The sequence below is a fragment of the Ostrinia furnacalis genome, unplaced genomic scaffold (genome assembly GCF_004193835.3).
Source record: "Ostrinia furnacalis isolate ACB-3 unplaced genomic scaffold, ASM419383v2 OfSCF5103, whole genome shotgun sequence".
In the NCBI taxonomy this organism is placed as follows: Eukaryota; Metazoa; Arthropoda; class Insecta; order Lepidoptera; family Crambidae; genus Ostrinia; species Ostrinia furnacalis.
Window position 1 is genome coordinate 83,540 of NW_021135342.1, and position 19,897 is coordinate 103,436.

General features: G+C 43.0%; 2 protein-coding genes across 2 annotated transcripts; one reads left to right on the top strand and one right to left on the bottom strand.

Moving 5' to 3' along the window:
• Positions 1-2,610: 2,610 nt before the first annotated feature.
• On the top strand, positions 2,611-11,602 carry LOC114360601 (myogenesis-regulating glycosidase). The gene is made up of 9 exons (XM_028315347.1): positions 2,611-2,699; positions 5,914-6,039; positions 6,464-6,673; positions 6,831-7,491; positions 7,608-7,800; positions 7,924-8,033; positions 8,478-8,733; positions 9,204-9,360; positions 10,526-11,602. The coding sequence occupies exons 1-9, from the start codon at positions 2,615-2,617 to the stop codon at positions 10,711-10,713; spliced, it is 1,986 nt and encodes a 661-aa protein (XP_028171148.1). The 5' UTR covers positions 2,611-2,614; the 3' UTR covers positions 10,714-11,602.
• Positions 11,603-12,097: 495 nt separating this feature from the next.
• Positions 12,098-19,674, bottom strand: LOC114360600 (nucleolar protein 6-like; the record flags this gene model as incomplete). The annotated part of the gene is made up of 6 exons (XM_028315346.1): positions 12,098-12,234; positions 13,994-14,095; positions 14,813-14,998; positions 17,471-17,685; positions 18,305-18,558; positions 19,374-19,674. Coding segments are annotated over 6 exons (1,190 nt in total), but the record flags the coding sequence as incomplete, so codon positions are not given.
• Between the last annotated feature and the right edge of the window lie 223 nt (positions 19,675-19,897).

Sequence of the window (19,897 nt, forward strand, 5' to 3'; positions counted from 1 at the left end):
CGCTGCAACTCCTGTGTAGCCAGGATCTACAGCTTGACCTCCAATAAAAACCCAATCAGTGAAGGTCAAGTATACTGGGGAAAGTTAAACTGTCATTGGACTGCAACGAAATTAATCAGAACATAGAAGTATTTCGAAGTTAAGGTTCGACTTTTCTGTGCAAAGCAGATGAAAAAACAAAAGGTACACTTAACCTTTATACACGTAAGCTAACGACCGTGAAATTAAGTTCGTTCGTTCGTTTCAGCTAAATGACGTCCACTGCTGGACAAAGGCCTCCTCCAAGGTTTTCCACAATGCACGGTCCTGCGCTGCCCGCATCCAGGCTCTTCCCGCGACCTTTACCAGATCATCGGTCCACCTAGTAGGAGGCCTGCCCACGCTACGTCTTTCAGCCCGTGGTCGCCACTCGAGAACTTTTCTTGAAATTAAGTAGGTACACCATAACGAGTGTCTAAATGAAACACGTCCGTTATCTTATGAATCTGTGTGTTTTTGTCGCCAATCTCCACTTCCTGCATAATCCAACGTTTACTCGCTGCATAGTTCTCGTTTGCATATTAATCTGCATCCGTGCCGATCATTATTAGCTTAACAATTAACAGTTAGTTCAACAATAGGGAATTTGTGATGCTAATTAGGCGGTGAAGAGCGAGCTTGACTAGATCTTAATGGTTCTGCAGCTATTCTTGTAATAAAATAAGAGAAAAATTTATTATAAATTTCAATTAGTCGTGGATATTAATTTCCGAATCCTACGATGCTTGCAATCATTAATAATTACAAGAAATTAAATACTTCAGTATGAATAAAGAAAATTAATATCAAACAAAATATATTATTATGAGAGAGAGAGTCCAAGGGGGAAGAGACACTGTTATTGAAGTCATTAATACAAGCAATATCTAACTAGATAGAAGATAAGCAAAGATATCGATAAAGGACCTACTCCATGTCCATCATTCGCTGTGGTAATTGTAACATTAATAATGCAAAAGTAACTCTATCCAACTACAATTTGTCTATCAAAAGTGGCTTCTAACGACTTTTATGACTAGGGGAGACCGAGGGGAGATGTAACCGAGGAGAGTTGAGACATTAACGTTTTTTTTTCTCATTTATTTCATTTTCATTTCATTTTCTCGTAACAGTGCGCGCTTTTTAGTTCAAGTCTCGAGCTAACAAATACGTGATATTGCGAGCTCGCTGATAGTTAATAAGTTCCAAAAAATCGTCAATGTCTCAACTCAGCTCTCCTCTGTTACAACTCTCCTCGGTCTCCCCTATCCCTTGAAACCAGATTTAATAAATTTCCGAATTGATGGGAATCTGTAGAAGAATGCAGACCGCTACCAAACGGCCTTTGTGGAAATCATTAGGGGAGGCCTCTGTTCAGCAGTGGACGTCCTATGCTTGAAATGATGATGGAAAAGTACCTTTTGTCGGTAAAAGGTTTTCTCAAGTTAGGGATCTGAAACATAGATTCGTGACGGAAAGGGTTGGTCTCGAGGTAAAATCTGATGTTTACCTACGTGTACTTGATTGAAACAAGCTATACTGTCGTTCTAATTTGCATCTAAACTAACGTCAAAAGCATATTTTCTTGATTCGTCGCGCCTAAACATTAAACAAACATGTTTACAAGGCATAAAGTGTTTTATCAACTCTGCTTGATATTAGATACAAGCGCCACTCGAGATTCTTCCGCCGAAGATGCGCGGGAGTGGATCGCAGAGTTTTTGCCGCCTATTGTTCAAGCCTGTGACTAATTTGTGACGTCGTTTATAGAGTGACTTCATACATACTGTGATCAAAAGCTGCTATGATTGTAATAAAATAAAATAATATACTTTTGGGATGATTCTACTACAGTCTTGAAACAGTCTAAAGCCTGGTCCGTGAGCGGTTGGGGTCATTGGACGGGATTCTACGTGCTCACGGACCAGGCTTTACCTGCTATAAATTAAATAGAACCTGCAAACTTCAGGGTCACATCTTGGTAACACAGGTACTTGTGGCAATAGAAATCGGTGTTTGCGATATCTTAAAGATCTTTTCATGCACATTAAACCATTGACTCAAATACCTTAATTTAACTTAGATACCATAACTGCTTTAAGTCTGGTATCATCTAACGCACCCACATGACATGTTCCAAACCTCACCATCATCATAATCATCAGGTCATTTAGTCTCCACTGCAGGATCACGATTCACGACCCTCTCCAATTTACCAGAGGCAAATAGAGGATTTGGCTTACACTCCCTACCCTGGCCAGACGGGTTGGGGTTCCATACCTACTTCTTTCCTCATCTTCGTCATCATCATCATGTCAGTCACAGGACGTCCATGAACATAGGCCTCCCCCAATGATTTCCACATCGCACGGTTGGTAGCGGCCTGCATCCAGCGCCTTCCTACTATCTTTATCAGGTCGTCGGTCCACCTTGTGGGTGGACGTCTCACGCTACGTTTTCCGGTACGTAAGGTACTTCTTTCGTATGTAAAGAATATTTTACAATTTCAAGCTTTTAATTAATAATTGTAGACGAAAACACTCATACTGCAATGAGCAGTCTCCCTTATCAACTGCACCAATTAAGAGGTGTGATAATGGGGCAGTTGTGCCGACATAATAAGCGAGGAGGAACCCACAACCGCAGTCAGAGTGCGACCGCGATGGCCGTGTCACTCACATGTGAGTACTAGTGTAAAACATAACCCTCTTTTTGTTGCAGTCGGGCAAAGAAAACATTAGTGTTGAAAACTATGTGCAAAGCAGAGTTCAGTGTTGAAACATTTACGAAAAGCTCTTGCCGAATAAACGAATCAATCTCGCGTCTTGGGCAATGATGTATTTTAGTTAAATAAAATAATTTTATTTTATTACATTTTAAACTTTCGCGTTCCATTTCAATTAAAATAGTAAGACACGGGTCTAGTGGCCACGGCTGCAGCATCGCAGCCGAAACGTCAAGCCGTGAGTACATAATGTAACTCATAATAATCGCGTTAAGACCCGTGTCTTACTATTTCAATTTTATTTTAATTATTTTTTACTGATAATTCAAAAAGGATTTTCAATTTTCATAAAACTTACGTCATACTTTCACATAATCGCAGGCAATATGGCGGACGGCCACTTTGCATAGCATGGTCGTTCGCGAAACGGACTGCAATCTGGGGTTGTAGGTTTGAATTCCCCTGAGCCAATTTTTAGTGTGTTTCTTTTTCCACCTAAAGACTAAAACATGCAAAAAACGGTTCACATGTGTGTTATAACAATAGCAACATTTTTATCACGGTATACAATAACAAGTATTAAATTACCAGTCACTATTTATTAGTGATAAGCTCTTTATTTTCGCTTAATAATACACTTGCGAGCAAAAGTATGGAATCACTTACATGAAGTTGTTTCCACGCGATCTTGTGTACTAACCAATTTGTTAGTAACAAAAAAAGTAGCACCATTTTAAAGATTTAACCTTTAGCTTTAAATTGATACCAAATTCATTTAAATCACACCAGTATTTAAAAAGATATCCCGGCTAATGTGAATAAGTAAGGAAAAAGACATGTATCAACTGTTTGATACGTCGCGAGTTGCGGCCTATTTACCCCCCATAAAAGCACGTGTTTTCGGATTTTTGCTTTCACACGTTGATCCATACACATCTCCGCTTCTTTTGACACTTTACCTGGGATTCTACACCTTCAGATGCAGCACAAATCGTTGCACTATTGCAAGAAGGGCTCAGCCAGCGGGCTGTCGCACGTCAGCTCCACATAAGCCAGTCCTGGGTTTCGAAAGTTTTAAGACGCTTTCGGGAGACTGGTGGCTTTATCACGAGACCAAGTTCTGAACATTGCCGGTGCACATCGCAGAGGGAAAAACGTTTTTTCATGTCAACTTCTCTACGAAATCGTCATTTGACTGGTATCGACGTCCAGCAAGAGCTCAGAAATGTTCGTAGGATAGCTGTTAGCAAGTGGACAGTTCGTCTAAGATATAAACAATAGAATTTGACTCCAAAAAGGCCTGCCACAGGCTTGAAACTGACGGCAGGTCACCAATAAGCACGCTTTCAATTTGCTCCTACACATCTCGATGGGAAGTCGAGCAAGCCACCCCCATAAGCCAATGTTTTAGCGAACCAGCACTGCACAAATCGCTCCCCAGGCCGTCTATAGACCCGACCTCTTCGACTGCTGCACTGCAAAAACAGTCTGCATTCATAGGAAAACAAAACTCGCCTCCATTACTCGCCTTCCGAGTGCGAGCTGATTGAAAGCGTGCTTGTCGGTGACCTGCCGTCAGTTTCCAGCCTGTGGCAGGCCTTTTTGGAGTCAAATTTTATTGCTCATATCTTAGACGAACTGTCCACTCGCTAACAGCTATCCTACGAACATTTCTGAGCTCTTGCTGGACGTCGATGCCAGTCAAATGACGATTTCATAGAGAGTTTGACATGAAAAAACGGTCATCCCTCTGCGATGTGCACCGGCGCTGTTCAGAACTTGGTCTCGGGATAGAGCCACCAGTCTCCCAAAAGCGTCTTAAAACTTTCGAAACCCAGGACTGGTTTATGTGGAGCTGACGTGCGACAGCCCGCTGGCTGAGCCCTTCTTGCAACAGTGCAACGATTTGTGCTGCTTCTGTAGGTGTAGAATCCCAGGTAAAGTGTCAAAAGAAGCCGAGATGTGTATGGATCAACGTGTGAACGCAAAAATCCGAAAACACGTGCTTTTATAGGGGGTAAATAGGCCGCAACTCGCGACGTATCAAACAGTTGGTACATGCCTTTTTTCTTACTTCTTCACATCAGCCGGTATATCTTTTTAAATACCGGTGTGATTAAAATGAATTTGGTATCAATTTAAAGTTAAAAGTTTAATCTTTAAAATGGTGCTACTTTTTTTGTTACTAACAAATTCGTTAGTACACAAGATCGCGTGGAAACAACTTCATGTAAGTGATTCCATACTTTTGCTCGCGAGTGTAGATTGTTGGGAAAATTTAGGTAAGATTATTTACGATATTCGCTGGGGTAACATAATTCCGGAAACCAAGTGTATTGCTCAAGGTACGTTTTTGACACCATATTTATTAACAGTGTATTTTGCATTGCAATTTTTAAAAAAATACAATAAAAACAATAAAATCTCTTAGGCGCAGTTGCTCCACTTAACTTTAACCATAACTATAACCAGGTATTTTTGTATAGTTGTTTGACGTTTATTAAAGTTAAGTAAGAAGGTGCAACTCGGCCTTAGAAACTTGAAAAAGCGGTCTAATTTTAACTGCTTCAGTCATCTATCATAGTAGTTCGCATAACTTTTCCTATCATGCAAATTGGTATTAATTACAGCACAAACAAATGTCTAAGGCACAAAGAGTTAATGCGTTCGTGCGACAACTAAACCTGATTGCTTCAGAAAAACTACCGCGCAGAATAATAGACCGGCCTGAAACGGTTATTATTATAATTACAGAGTAGCTGATGCATTTCAGAAATATCTATATCAATCATTATAGGTAGATACAATTCTGGGAATTTGTAGCAGTAAACAACTAGATGGGCAGGTTAATTGCATGGGTGAAGGAAAGAAAAATTTAAAGAAGGAATATTTTAATTACGAAACTTAACTTGTCCTTAGATTTTTAGAGTACCATGTAGAGTTTCACAAGCATTTTTCCGGACTGGCTTGCGACACCCACATCACATAAAGCACATCCTTACATTTTTCGTTATGTCACAGTATAAGTAAGGTGTTATATGTGTTGATATGGAACTACTTTGCGAAATAAAATTAAGTCCGATAAATGTTGACTGTACAATATGATTCTTGCACAAGTTCTGTATCTGTGCTTTTTGCCCAAATACTTTAATTTTGATTTACATTTTCAGTGGTAGTGGTAGTCGCTTTAGCGGCGCACGCGCTCGCCGTCGACGTCACCGTGCTAGACTCGCCGGGAGTCAAGGCCCGACTTCAGGACAACCCGTATGGGGGACTCAACGTCGTGTTGGAACGCAGTAAGATCATCATCATCATCATTTAAACCATAGGACGTCCACTGCTGAACATACAGCACCTATGATAGAAAGGAGGGCTATGCCTCCCCAATGATTTCCAGATAGACCGGTTGACGACAGCGGCTTGCATTCAGCGCCTTCCTGCTCCCTTACCTTCACTAAGATCTACTTTGAATGCGACTGCTGTCTCTGTAATAACAATTTCGAACTCCTCCTATTATGTTCTTCTGATTAATTTCGTTGCGGGTCCAATGACAGTTTAACTTTCCCCCGGGACAAACTTGACCTTCATTGGTTGGGTTTTTATGGCGGTCAAGCTGTATATCCTGGCTACACAGGAGTTGCAGTGGTGGGACGAGAGGTGGGAATAGTCCCGAAGCTTTAATAAGCCAACCTTAACCCAAGTTCTCCTCTTTTCCACCAGAGGGCATATCTGAGGTGATCACCGTGATCGGCCGGCACGCTGGCACCATCAAAGACGTGGTGCAGGACGGAGACATCGTCATCCAGTTCGCCAACGATACCACCGTGCGGATCAGCAACGAGGATATCGCGGGCGAGAGGAAGGGACAGGTCATCACCGTGACTTGGGAAGCGCCGAAGACCGTTAAGCTTGAGGACTGCGTTAATTTGGGTAAGAGATACAGAACACCATATTCCAGAAACTTCCATATCGTTGTATCTTTGGAGTCTACTTTGTGGACAGAAAAAATTGTCAATGGCGGTTCATGTGGATCATGCTCAGATAAAGTTATATAGCAACATTCACAAGTAACAATATCCTCTTCCAGGTTCCAACAAATGGTACGGTGGTCCCCAACAAAAACGCCAGTATTGGCCAATCGAGCGTCTGATTCTTCCCGACTATTCCTACGTCACGAAAGAAGCAGATAACTGTGGTGTAGCGGAACCCTACTGGCTCAGCTCCGCTGGTCTCTTCTTCTACTTCGACAAGAAAGTCCCTCTCTTCGTCGACCAGAACAACCAGGACAAAAACGCTGCTTGCTTCAAAGCCCAAATCAAACCACCTTATTCGAGCAAGAGAGATCGCAATGACCTGATTTACGCAATTGGAATATTCGAAGATGTACGAAAGGCTCATGAATATGCCGTAGAAAGATACCTGGAGAAACCCACAGGAATTCCTGATGAAAAAATGATAACGTACCCGATCTGGTCTACTTGGGCGAGGTACAAGCGGGATGTTAACCACGACGTCGTGTTGAAGTTCGCAGACGAGATCTTGAAATACGATTTTCCTAACAGCCAGCTGGAGATCGACGATCTGTGGGAGACATGCTACGGTTCTCAGACGATCGATAAAGAGCGGTTCCCTAATATGAAAGGCACGGTGGACCAGTTGAAAGAGAAAGGCTTTAGAGTGACTATTTGGTCACATCCTTTCATAAACAAAGGCTGTGAACCTTGGTATTCTGATGCTAAAGAAAAAGGGTAAGGAAATTTAATAGTTACATTTAACTAATTATATTTTACATACATTTCATCTGGTAAGCAGATTTAGAAGATCCCTTACCTAAAAAGGAGAATAAGATAGACTTATTTTTCAGCTACTTGGTATCCTCTGAATACGGGTCAGTGGAGACGAGCTGGTGGAACGACAACGAGACGACGACGGCCTACATTGACTTCACCAAGCCGGAAGTGAGGGAGTGGTTCTTGGAACGACTGAAGTCCCTCAAGGAATCCACGGGGCTTGACAGCTTCAAGTTCGACGCCGGAGAGTCGAGCTGGACACCTCAGGTACATTCCCTTTATCAATATTTTTTTAACCAAAACGGGAAAACTCTTCGATTAGATCTCGCTTCTCCTAGATTTTTTTAACAACCTACCACATTTTTTATCGTTAATTACTTTTTTTCTCAGATACCAGTCCTGAAAGGGGACATCAGAGATCAGCCAGGAGTTATAACTGCCGACTACGTGAGAGCAGTCTCAACCTTTGGTCCGATGGTGGAAGTCAGATCTGGATACCGGTAAGACATGAGTAACGAAGGGACATCCGGAAATATGAGTTACCTGATAAACGATCATCACATTCATCACTGCCTATTGACATCTGCGATGCTAGAAGAGTTTGTTCGTTTCAGCCGAAAGACGTCCACTGCTGGACAAAGGCTTCCCCCAAGGTTTTCCACAAAGATCGGTCCTGCGCCGCTCGCATTCAGTTCTCGAGTGGCGACCACGAGCCGGAAGACGTAGTGCGGGCAGGCCTCCCATTAGGTGGACCGACGATCTGGTGAAGATCGCGGGAGGTGTTAGAAGAGTTACCAATGCAAAATTGCACTTTTCTTCATGACTCCAATTTTGATTTGAGAGAAAGTTGATCCATTCAGAATTGAGATTCTGTTCCGCTATTCAGCTATAGTTGTTGTCTAACAGTATTTTGTGCAACGATTCTTACGTATTTTGTCTTCCAGAACCCAAAACCTGCCAATATTCGTGCGCATGATCGACAAGGACACGTACTGGACCTTCGAGAACGGGCTCCCGACCCTCGTGACCACGCTCCTGCAGATGAACATGAACGGCTACCCGCTGGTGCTGCCGGACATGATCGGAGGCAACGGGTACAACGAGCCACCCAGCAAGGAGCTGTTCATACGGTGGCTGCAGGCAAACACGTTCATGCCTAGCTTGCAGTTCTCGTATGTGCCTTGGGACTTTGACAATGAAGTAAGTGGACTTTTGATACTAATGTGACAAAATTAAAAGAACACATTTTTTTTAGATTATTAGCAATTTGTATTGCACAAATTACTAATAGTCCCTTTAGCCCCTCGTGTTAAGCTAAATGAGCTTGTGTTACGAGTGGGCTCACCACAATAGTCAATACAATTCTAGAGAAAGAACTGCTACTATTAGATGGAGAATAAGAGATCTTGCAAACGAGCAGCAAACTTTATCAGGCCGTGGCTGTCATGGAATTATTTCTTGCTCAAAATATTTCTGTATCATAAGTTTCCGATCTTGAGGTTACTAACGAATGGCCAATGATAGCGTGGCGGCATTGAACTGTCAATTCGAGAGCCAACAATTCCTAGCATGATTAATTTCTTTCTGATTAGAAAAGATCTACATCATCCAATGAAACGTCCGAGGGTTTTCCAATCCAATGCATTTGTTGTTGTGATGTTCTTCCCCAGACGATCGCGTTAAGCAAGAAATACGTAGACCTGCACGCGCAGTACGCGCCTCAGATCATAGCGGCGTGCGCAAACGCAGTGGCCACGGGCGCGCCCGTCAACCCGCCCGTATGGTGGATCGCGCCAGACGACAGCGAGGCTTATGATATTTGGGACCGTAAGTACACCAAACTTATTGACTGTCATTGATAAAAAGCTGGAAATACAGGTGATAATCTAGAAATGAAACCACTAGACCACTGAGGCTTGATAGCCTTCATTGACAGCATGATCATCAACACCAATACAGACTATGACAGTTCACTGCTAGATGGAAGCCACTAAGCACGATGACCGCTTTCATTAACCAACCACTAGCAATATTCTTGAGGTTGGCAGTCAAAAGCAATTAAACCTTGAAGAGTTCCAATCCTTTGCAATTTGCATGATGATCTACGAAGCAAGCATGCTTCATTTATGTACCGTGTGCCGAACTGTCCTATGGCCAAAATCCTGTCAACTTTGCGGTATCTATCTTATTTTAAAGGAGTCTGTCATAATCAGATCAGTTCTATATCGTATCTTCTATACTTATAATAAATCTGTAGAGAGGTCAATTCTGTACATGAAATATATTTTCAAAATAACAATCAGGGGGTGATTAGTGATCGATACTGATGCCAAAAATGCAATCAGTAAAATTTTTGTCTGTCTGTCTGTCTGTCTGTCTGTCCGTCTGTATGTTCCTTATAGAAACAAAAACTACTCGACGGATTTTAACAAAATTTGGTACAATTATTCTTCGTACTCCTGGGCAGGTTATAGGATACTTAGAAATTCCCACGGGAACGGCAATTAGCGGGAAAATCCTTTTGTATGAAAAATCTAAACCGCTTAAGTTAGACACTTTAAATTTGGCATGCAGGTACCTTAGTAAACCTAAAGCTTAGTTACAATAGGATATTCTAAAATTCCCAAAGTAACGGGAATTAGCGGGAAAATCCTTTTGTATGAAAAATCTAAACCGCTTAAGTTAGACGCTTGAAATTTGGCATGCAGGTATCTTAGTAAATTTAAAGCTTAGTTACAACAGGATATTGCAAAATTCCCACGGGAACGGGAGTTAGCGGGAAAAAACATTTTTATGAAAAAATCTAAACCGCGTAAGATAGATGAAGGGGGTAAAACGGGATCTACGCGTACGAAGTCGCGGGCGGCCGCTAGTTTTCAAAATAATCGTCATCATCAGGTTATTTATTAATCATTGAGGTAGCAAAACCCTCTCTTATCTACCAGAGACAAATGGAGGATTATATTTTCACTTTGATTCCGGACTTTTTCAGAATACATGCTCGGCGAGACGATCCTAGTAGCGCCAGTGCTAGAGAAGGGAGCGACGGAGCGCGACATTTACCTGCCGGCCGGCACTTGGCTGGCGCAGGGCGACCCCGGCCGGCGCCACGCGGGCGGCGACTGGCTGCGCCGCTACCCCGCAAAGCTGCACGACCTACCCTACTTTATTAAGGAGTAATGAGGAATGTAATGTACCCTTATTTAAAACAGTATTGCTTGTAATAAATTGTAGTGAAATAAGAGCGATTTTTTTTACTATTAGATAAGAGTCAAGGTCAAGCGCTACCCTGCTAAGTTGCAAGAACTACCCAACTTCAAGGCCACTGTTAGGTGAGAAAGATAAAGATGTTTCAATCACTAGCTAATTTCTTCTAATGAGCGGTTTTTTGTGGATCTATCTTAGTAGCGCCGTTACTAGTAACGGTTTGTAAATTGTAATAAATTGTAGCGAATTTAGATGAGCGTTTTTTTTTGCTAAGTAGATACACAACACACAAGAGTCGAGGTCGCTAGCGCTACCCCGCCAAATTATAGCTACTGTACTTCGTTCGTGACGTGGACGCGTTAAGGACTTATGTGCCAGTATTTCTTGTTATAAGCTGTAGTTATTCTCGTCTTTGCGAAGACAATGCTATTCTAATCCTACGCCAGTGCTAGAGAAGGGAGCCACAGAGCGCGACATCTACCTGCCGGCCGGCACTTGGCTGGCACAGGGCGAGCCCGGCCGGCGCCACGCGGGCGGCGACTGGCTGCGCCGCTACCCCGCCAAGCTGCACGACCTACCCTACTTTATTAAGGCGTAATGAGGAATGTTATGTACCATTATTTAAAACAGTATTGCTTGTAATAAATTGTAGTGAAATAAGAGCGATTTTTTTTACTATTAGATAAGAGTCAAGGTCAAGCGCTACCCTGCTAAGTTGCAAGAACTACCCAACTTCAAGGCCACTGTTAGGTGAGAAAGATAAAGATGTTTCAATCACTAGCTAATTTCTTCTAATGAGCGGTTTTTTGTGGATCTATCTTAGTAGCGCCGTTACTAGTAACGGTTTGTAAATTGTAATAAATTGTAGCGAATTTAGATGAGCGTTATTTTTTTGCTATGTAGATTCACAACACACAAGAGTAGAGGTCGAGCGCTAGGGATACCCCGACTAATTGTAGCTACTGCACTTCGTTCGTGACGTGGACGCGGTTGGGACTTATGCGCAAGTATTTCTTGTTATAAGATGTAGTTATTCTCGTCTATGCGCGGTTTTTGCGAAGACAATCCTATTCTAATCCTACGCCAGTGCTAGAGAAGGGAGCGACGGAGCATATAATAAATTGTAGTGAATTAAGAGCGTTATTTGTCCAGTGAATTAAAATGATATTCTTAAACCCTTAATACTTGCTATGGAGGGTTTTTCTCCTTATCTCCGATCTGACAAGAATCACGAAAATTATTAACTTAGGCAGACTGTCGCGCGAAAAAGAGTTTAAAACTTAATAAAAATAAAATACAAAACATAATTATTATAAACTATATTTATAATACAATAACCATTACATTTACAATGTAACATTACTAGTTAACAACAATATCCTTAACTAATCCCTCTCCTAGTATCCTGAAGTCTTCAACCAACGCCTCCACATTCACTTTGTACGTCGTTCCTCCTTTGGAAGTGACTGGTTTCAGCGCGTTGGCGTTCAGGAGCTAAAACAAAATAAAATAATGATAAAATAAAGCTTTTTAAACCTTATTGTCTACTTATAACCGTTCGAGCTAACTGCACATCATCATCATCATGACTAAAGCCTGGTCCGTGAGCGCTCGCACACTCACTGCGGGTGCCCGTCGCACAGTCGCGACAGCAATACAGGGTGGAAACGTTAAGTGATCTCACTCGATTATTTCTAAACTATACAAGATATCGAAAAACTGATAACTGATTCTGAAAGTGCTTCACAAGCTCTTTCAAACGGTACCAATAATAGGTTACATAATAAACTGGATATATCCGAAAATTAAATGTTTTCAGCCTCCATACTAAATGTATGCCAGTCAAACAAAATTAGAAGTATTAATTTTTTTTATTAAACAATAAACACTTAAAATGAACTCGTAAATTGCATTCTTATTTAAAATTATGCATGGAAAACATTGGTTTTAGGCTTCACTTGCTATAATATTATCAAGACATGAGTGCCATGACTGTGGCTGTACTAAATGTATGGAAGCTGGAAACATTGAATTTTAGGATGGACACAGTTAATTTTGTAACCTATTATTGGTATCGTTGGAAAGAGCTCGGGAAGCACTTTCAGGATCAGTAGCCAGTTTTTGAATATCTTGTATAGTTTTTAATATTATGAGGTTTTACTAAATGTATGGAAGCTGAAAACAATAAATTTTCTGATAGATCCAGTTAATTCTGTAACTTATTATTGGTACCGTTGGATAGAGCTCGTGAAGCACTTTCAGGATCAGTAACCAGTTTTTCGATATCTTGTACAGTTTAGAAATAATCGAATGAGATCACTTATCGTTTCCACCCTGTATAATTACGCGCGAGCGATAAGGATGGGTAGCTTGGGGTCATTGGACAAAATTCTACGTGCTCACGCTCACCAGGCTTTATGCTTGGTGTTTCTTTACGAGATCGAATCAGAAATGAGGAGATCCGTAAACGAACTCAAGTCGCTGACATAGCCCGACGGATTAGCAAGCTGAAGTGGCAGTGGGCAGGGCACATAGTACGCAGAACTGACGGCCGATGGGGCAGGAAGGTTCTGGAAACTGCGCACCTCGATGAAATGCGACTCTCCCTTCCTCTCACCCGTACAACTCGCCGCGTTCGCCCAGAGCGTCGACGTGACGTCACAGCCGCCAGATGCGCAGTTAACTCAACCGGGTTGTATTGTATACTACATACTAACTACTTCTGTTTGTTCTAATCTATTGTAACTACTTTGATCGCCTGTTACTACTCCCAATTCTAGTAAATACCACCACAGTTTCAGCTATCTACCAAAACATAAATAGTGAAATTACTAACCACAAAACTTGGTAAGGTCAAAAAAATCTTGTTGCATCAAAAAAATTAAAAATCCGGCCAAAAAAATATGCATACGCAAAATAATAATGACGTCATGTCAATTTCATAGTTTGGCGGAAAATATAATTTTTAAGTAAAATGGCGGTCGCTATGTGGCAACTGCCAAAAACTTTCGGCTGTTTTCGGAGAAGATACGTTTGCTAACTTCAATAGTGGCATGTTTCATACATTTTTTATAGCAGTGATAGCACTAGACAACATTAGAAACAATAGAACAGCACAATTTTAAATTGTAAAAATTTTATCCCTTTCACGCAGAGCGACTTGTTCGTAAGAGAGACAGTGAATCATAAGCAATAAAATAAAGTTAGCTGTTGACACAACAAATAGCTGCAAAAAACTTATAGTGAGACTTACTTGGAACTCTCTGGCGTCAGCAATGTCGGGCTTCCATAGAACCGCGATGACTTCTCCGCCGTACGAGTCGTGGAAGAACAACGCGAAGTCTCCGTACGCGCTCTGAAAAAGACAACGTTTCTTTAATATTATTTTTTTCACAACGAGGGAGCTTTTGGCCTGTATCTCACCCAATGGTAAGGGACGATCAGGCCGAAGGTGGAAGCGAGCTTCACCCGGAATCCTCAACCACGGAGGAACTGGCTATCTTACCTCTAACTGCCGGAACACAACAATGCTGTTATCTTTTGCATGACTGAGAATACCTTAATCTTTAGAATCCCGTATATTGATTAGTAAAAAGCTGGTGCATCATGTAAAATGTTAATGACCAGAGACGAGACAAAATAGTTTGTCTATGGTTTGGACAACCCTTTACAATTTTTAACTTTCCAACGGACGACGACAGACGGTTTACATAAGTTTTTTTTTTTTCATTCCGAGATGGAACCCCTGACTGAAGTGACCTAAGTCCATGTCACAAAACAACGCTCACAACTCAGTTCAATCTCAATGATTCATCTAATATTGAAATTCGATCAGTCAAATCATGAATAGAATCGAGTGTTGTGTTCCTTTCTGTACTTTGCAGGGGCGTAGCTACAGCCGTACGTATCTGCTGTATCAAAGATACGAGGCCTGCGCAAAACATAGCCTAGGGTCCAGACTTTTTCGAATAAACAGAGTACAGGTATCTGTCCTAGGGGAAGGTTCTATAATATTGATACAGGGCCCAGGCGGCAGGCACGATACTGGTATTCAGTATTTAATAAAACTCACCCTCAACTCCCCCAAGTATTTCTCCACCGGGTTGAACTCGACCACGGGTATGACTTCGGAGTCAGTGACGTCACCGACCGGGCGTAGTAACGCGGGCCGTTCTACGCGCTCGCTGGCGTATGGGACCAACTCTGAACGGAGGTGGATGATGACGTCATAGCCCGCTAGGGATGGCACGAAGGCACTCTGTGGAAAATTATTGTGTTAATTGATTTATTTGACACCATTTACCAAAGGAACTTTAGTTCGAAATTAATAGCATTGAGTTGATAAAATAGTATCGGCTTTTTGTGACAGGTCATAAAAACTAGTTAGTTCGTTCGTTCGTTTCAGCCAAATGACGTCCACTGCTGGACAAAAGCCTTCTCCAAGGTTTTCCACAATGCACAATCCTGCGCTGCCAGCATCCAGGCTCTTCCCGCGACCTTTACCAGATCGTCGGTCCACCTAGTACGTCACTCGAATTGGAGATAGGAAATATTCTCATCCCATTCCCAGATAGGAAACACACACAAATTAGTATGCTTCTTTACAAATTAGGGCCTTGAGAAAGTGGGCTCGATTTGTGGTACCAATATCAATTAGTATGAAGAAGGTTCCATACAAATAACCTTTTGGTTCCTTACAAAAATCTGACAGAACCATCTTTTTTCGGCCAAACCACTTTTATTTCCTATATTACTACACCAGAACCTTAATAAACTATCAAAACTCCTTACCAGTACAATATCCTTCATCTCGCTCAGCATGGCAGCATCAAAGTACTTCAGAGTACTCGCGCCAGTACTTGCGAACTCGGCGCGCTTGATCTCCACACGCTAGGCAAGTCTCCGTCGTACGCTGTTACTATGTGGATCAGAACCTTTATCAGTCTTCAGTTACTTACCAGTGCGTTATCCTTCATCTCGCTCAGCATGGCAGCATCGAAGTACTTCAGAGTACTGACGGCGAGCGTGCGGACTCGCGCCAGTACTTGCGGACTCGGCGCGCTTGCGCTCCACACGCTAGGCAAGTCTCCATTGAAAGCTGTTACTATGTGGATCAGAACCTTTATCAGTTACTTACCAGTGCGTTGTCCTTCATCTCGCTCAGCATGGCAGCATCAAAGTACTTCAGAGTACTGACGGCGAGCGTGCGGACTCGCGCCAGTACTTGCGGACTCGGCGCGCTTGCGCTCCACACGCTAGGCAAGTCTCCATTGAAAGCTGTTACTATGTGGATCAGAACCTTTATCAGTTACTTACCAGTGCGTTGTCCTTCATCTCGCTCAGCATGGCAGCATCAAAGTACTTCAGAGTACTGACGGCGAGCGTGCGGACTCGCGCCAGTACTTGCGGACTCACGCCATTACTTGCGGACTAGCGCCAGTACTTGCGGACTCGCGCCATTACTTGCGGACACGCGCCATTACTTGCGGACACGCGCCATTACTTGCGGACTCACGCCACTACTTGCGGACACGCGCCATTACTTGCGGACTCGGCGCGCTTGCGCTCCACACGCGAGCTAAGCCTCCNCGCCATTACTTGCGGACTCACGCCATTACTTGCGGACACGCGCCATTACTTGCGGACTCGGCGCGCTTGCGCTCCACACGCTAGGCAAGTCTCCATTGAAAGCTGTTACTATGTGGATCTGAACCTCTATCAGTTACTTACCAGTGCGTTATCCTTCATCTCGCTCAGCATGGCAGCATCGAAGTACTTCAGAGTACTAGCGGCGAGCGTGCGGACTCGCGCCAGTACTTGCGGACTCGCGCCAGTACTTGCGGACTCGCGCCAGTACTTGCGGACTCGCGCCAGTACTTGCGGACTCGCGCCAGTACTTGCGGACTCGCGCCAGTACTTGCGGACTCGCGGACTCGCGCCAGTACTTGCGGATTCGCGTAAGTACTTGCGGACTCGCGGACTCGCGGACTCGCGCCAGTACTTGCGGACTCGCGCCAGTACTTGCGGACTCGCGCCAGTACTTGCGGACTCGGCGCGCTTCGCTCCACACGCTAGGTAAGTCTCCATTGAAAGCTGTTACTATGTGGATCTGAACCTTTATCAGTCTTCAGTTACTTACCAGTGCGTTGTCCTTCATCTCGCTCAGCATGGCAGCATCAAAGTACTTCAGAGTACTGACGGCGAGCGTACGGACTCGCGCCAGTACTTGCGGACTCGCGCCAGTACTTGCGGACTCGCGCCAGTACTTGCGGACTCGGCACGCTTGATCTCCACACGCTAGGCAAGTCTTCGTCGTACGCTGTTACTATGTGGTTCAGAACCTTTATCAGTCTTCAGTTACTTACCAGTGCGTTATCCTTCATCTCGCTCAGCATGGCAGCATCAAAGTACTTCAGAGTACTGACGGCGAGCGTGCGGACTCGCGCCAGTACTTGCGGACTCGGCGCGCTTGCGCTCCACACGCTAGGCAAGTCTCCATTGAAAGCTGTTACTATGTGGATCAGAACCTTTATCAGTCTTCAGTTACTTACCAGTGCGTTGCCCTTCATCTCGCTCAGCATGGCAGCATCGAAGTACTTCAGAGTACTGACGGCGAGCGTGCGGACTCGCGCCAGTACTTGCGGACTCGGCGCGCTTGCGCTCCACACGCTAGGCAAGTCTCCGTCATACGCTGTTACTATGTGGATCAGAACCTTTATCAGTTACTTACCAGTGCGTTATCTTTCATCTCGCTCAGCATGGCAGCATCGAAGTACTTCAGAGTACTGGCGGCGAGGGTACGGACTCGCGCCAGTACTTGCGGACTCGGCGCGCTTGCGCTCCACACGCTAGGCAAGTCTCCGTCGTAGGCTGTTACTATGTGGATCTGAGGAGTTGCTGGTTCGCGGGCGGCGAATTTGCTTTCCAGCTCCATTATTTCTTCACCTGCAATGGTATTGAATAAATTAAACAATTAAGTTCAGTTATTGAGCTTCAGGGCCTGTAGAAGAGGAAGCAGTAATAAATTTTTACGTTCAAAAGGATATATTTTGTGATACCAACAGGTCCTGAGAGTGTAGTGTAGGGTTTTGAGCAAATAAAGTATGTATTGTACTTGAAACAACTTAGTTTTATTGGGAAATCACAGGTACAGTTTATACGGTTTGAGATTCGAACGCAGAGAGAAAAGACAGAGGCGCCACCATAGGAAGTAGAGGTCAAAAGTAAAACTACTCAGGTTCTTTATATATTGCAACTTTTTGCAGAGATTTCGTATCGTGACGCGAGTCAGTCTCGAAAAAATATCGATACAGTCGCAAATATTCTACCTTTACGTTTCCAAAAGCAACGATAAAGTCGCTACTTAACGCGTATCCTTTACCTTATTTATAGTTGACCTATGTAAATTTTCACTTCAATCCCTAATTTTAAGTGACCCCAATGAAAACAAAATTATGTTACGTGACCCATAGGGTTCACTTAAAAATTAGGGATTGATGGTGAAAACGGACACTAATCAAACAAATAAGCATTTTCATAAACATTAAAAAAAAGTTTGACTCACGTTTCATATCCTCATTGAAGTCCAAAACAATCATTTCCCTCGTCCAGTCCGTTTCGGCCACCAATCGCAACACCCTCAATAGCCCAACAGTGGGCATAGTGGGCGGGGTCAGCGGGTGGGCGTGGAGGAACACAGCTGCTACCAGTAACTCGGCTAGAGTGGGGGGGAAGTGTGGAGGGGAGAGCAGGTGGCAGCACAGCCAGCGCTTGAAGATGCATGTGCTGGGACCGAAGGCTGGGTGCTTTTGGTGTAGGCTGTAGAAAGATAAAGATCGTGAGTTTAATATCTACATATACTAATATTATAAAGCTGAAGAGTTTGTTTGTTTACTTGAACGCGCTAATCTCCGGAACTACTGGTCCAATTTGAAAAATTCTTTCATTGTTAGATAGCTCATTCATCGAGAAAGGCTATAGGCTATACAACATCACGCTACAATCAATAGGAGAGAGCAACAATGAAAAATGTTGCGAAAACGGGTTTTCACGCGTACGAGGTCGCGGGCACAGCTAGTTAAAGTATAAAAAAATCATTTTCTTCCGTTTTTTCCCACTCTCTCTTATTTTGTTTTAGTTTACCATTCGGAAGATGATATGTAGCTATCATTTTATCAAGCAGTGTTTTGTGCATGTGACGTAGACATAAAGGGAACAAATAGATCAGAGGGCCTAGTGTGAGTTTACATCAACGCTCACTAGTGTGCGCGTTTAAAAAATGTATGAAAATCTTAGTTCTTGAATGTTTCCGCTAGGGGCGCTGCACAATCCGTCATACATTTAATGTCATTCTTTTACGTGCTCTTTGATGTAAACTCACACTCAGCCCTAAGATGATGTAGCACTGGAATGTGAGACAATGTGACGTCATCAAATATTTAGCTAATACGTACAAAATATTTATGTCACATAGACTGGATCTAGTAATTCTTACTATATTTTGTCATTGAAAAGTCAAAAAGATTGAGTAGGTATTTTTTTCATATTTTTGTTCTGCAATCAATAATAGTCATCGTATTCGGTTTATCAAGACTTCCCCTAATTTTCAAAACCTGTGTAAAAATACCACTTACCCATGCAAGGCTCCTCTCAAACGAGGCATAAGCACGGTCTCACACTGCAAACGAACGCTCTCCTCACTCTCCCGAAACTTGGCAACACCGTTCTCCGTCTCTTTCCTCAATAGCGTTATCTCTTTCGGATGCGCTATCTCCAGTCTGAACACCAGTCCATTTTTCAATACGTCGACGTGGGTAGGATAGGCTTGGGTGGGGAGGGAATACTGCTTGTTCAAGCGATCAGCGATTTGCAGGTTGAAAGCCGCTTTTAGACAGCGGAAGGCTTGGATGTCGCCGGGCCATTTGCCGCTGTGCCCTGGAAAGAAAGAAAAAAATTAACGAATGTAAACATTTAAAGTCGGATTCTTTAGAAATTTCCCTATACAGGGTGACTTTTGTATCAGTATCCAAATTTTAATATAATAATCTATGAAGCGAAAGACAAAACACGTATTTTTTATTTTTGTATCGTCCAGTACAAAAATGTCAAAATAAAGCACCCAGAAACAGTCTGAAAAAACACTTACACCGTGGTCACG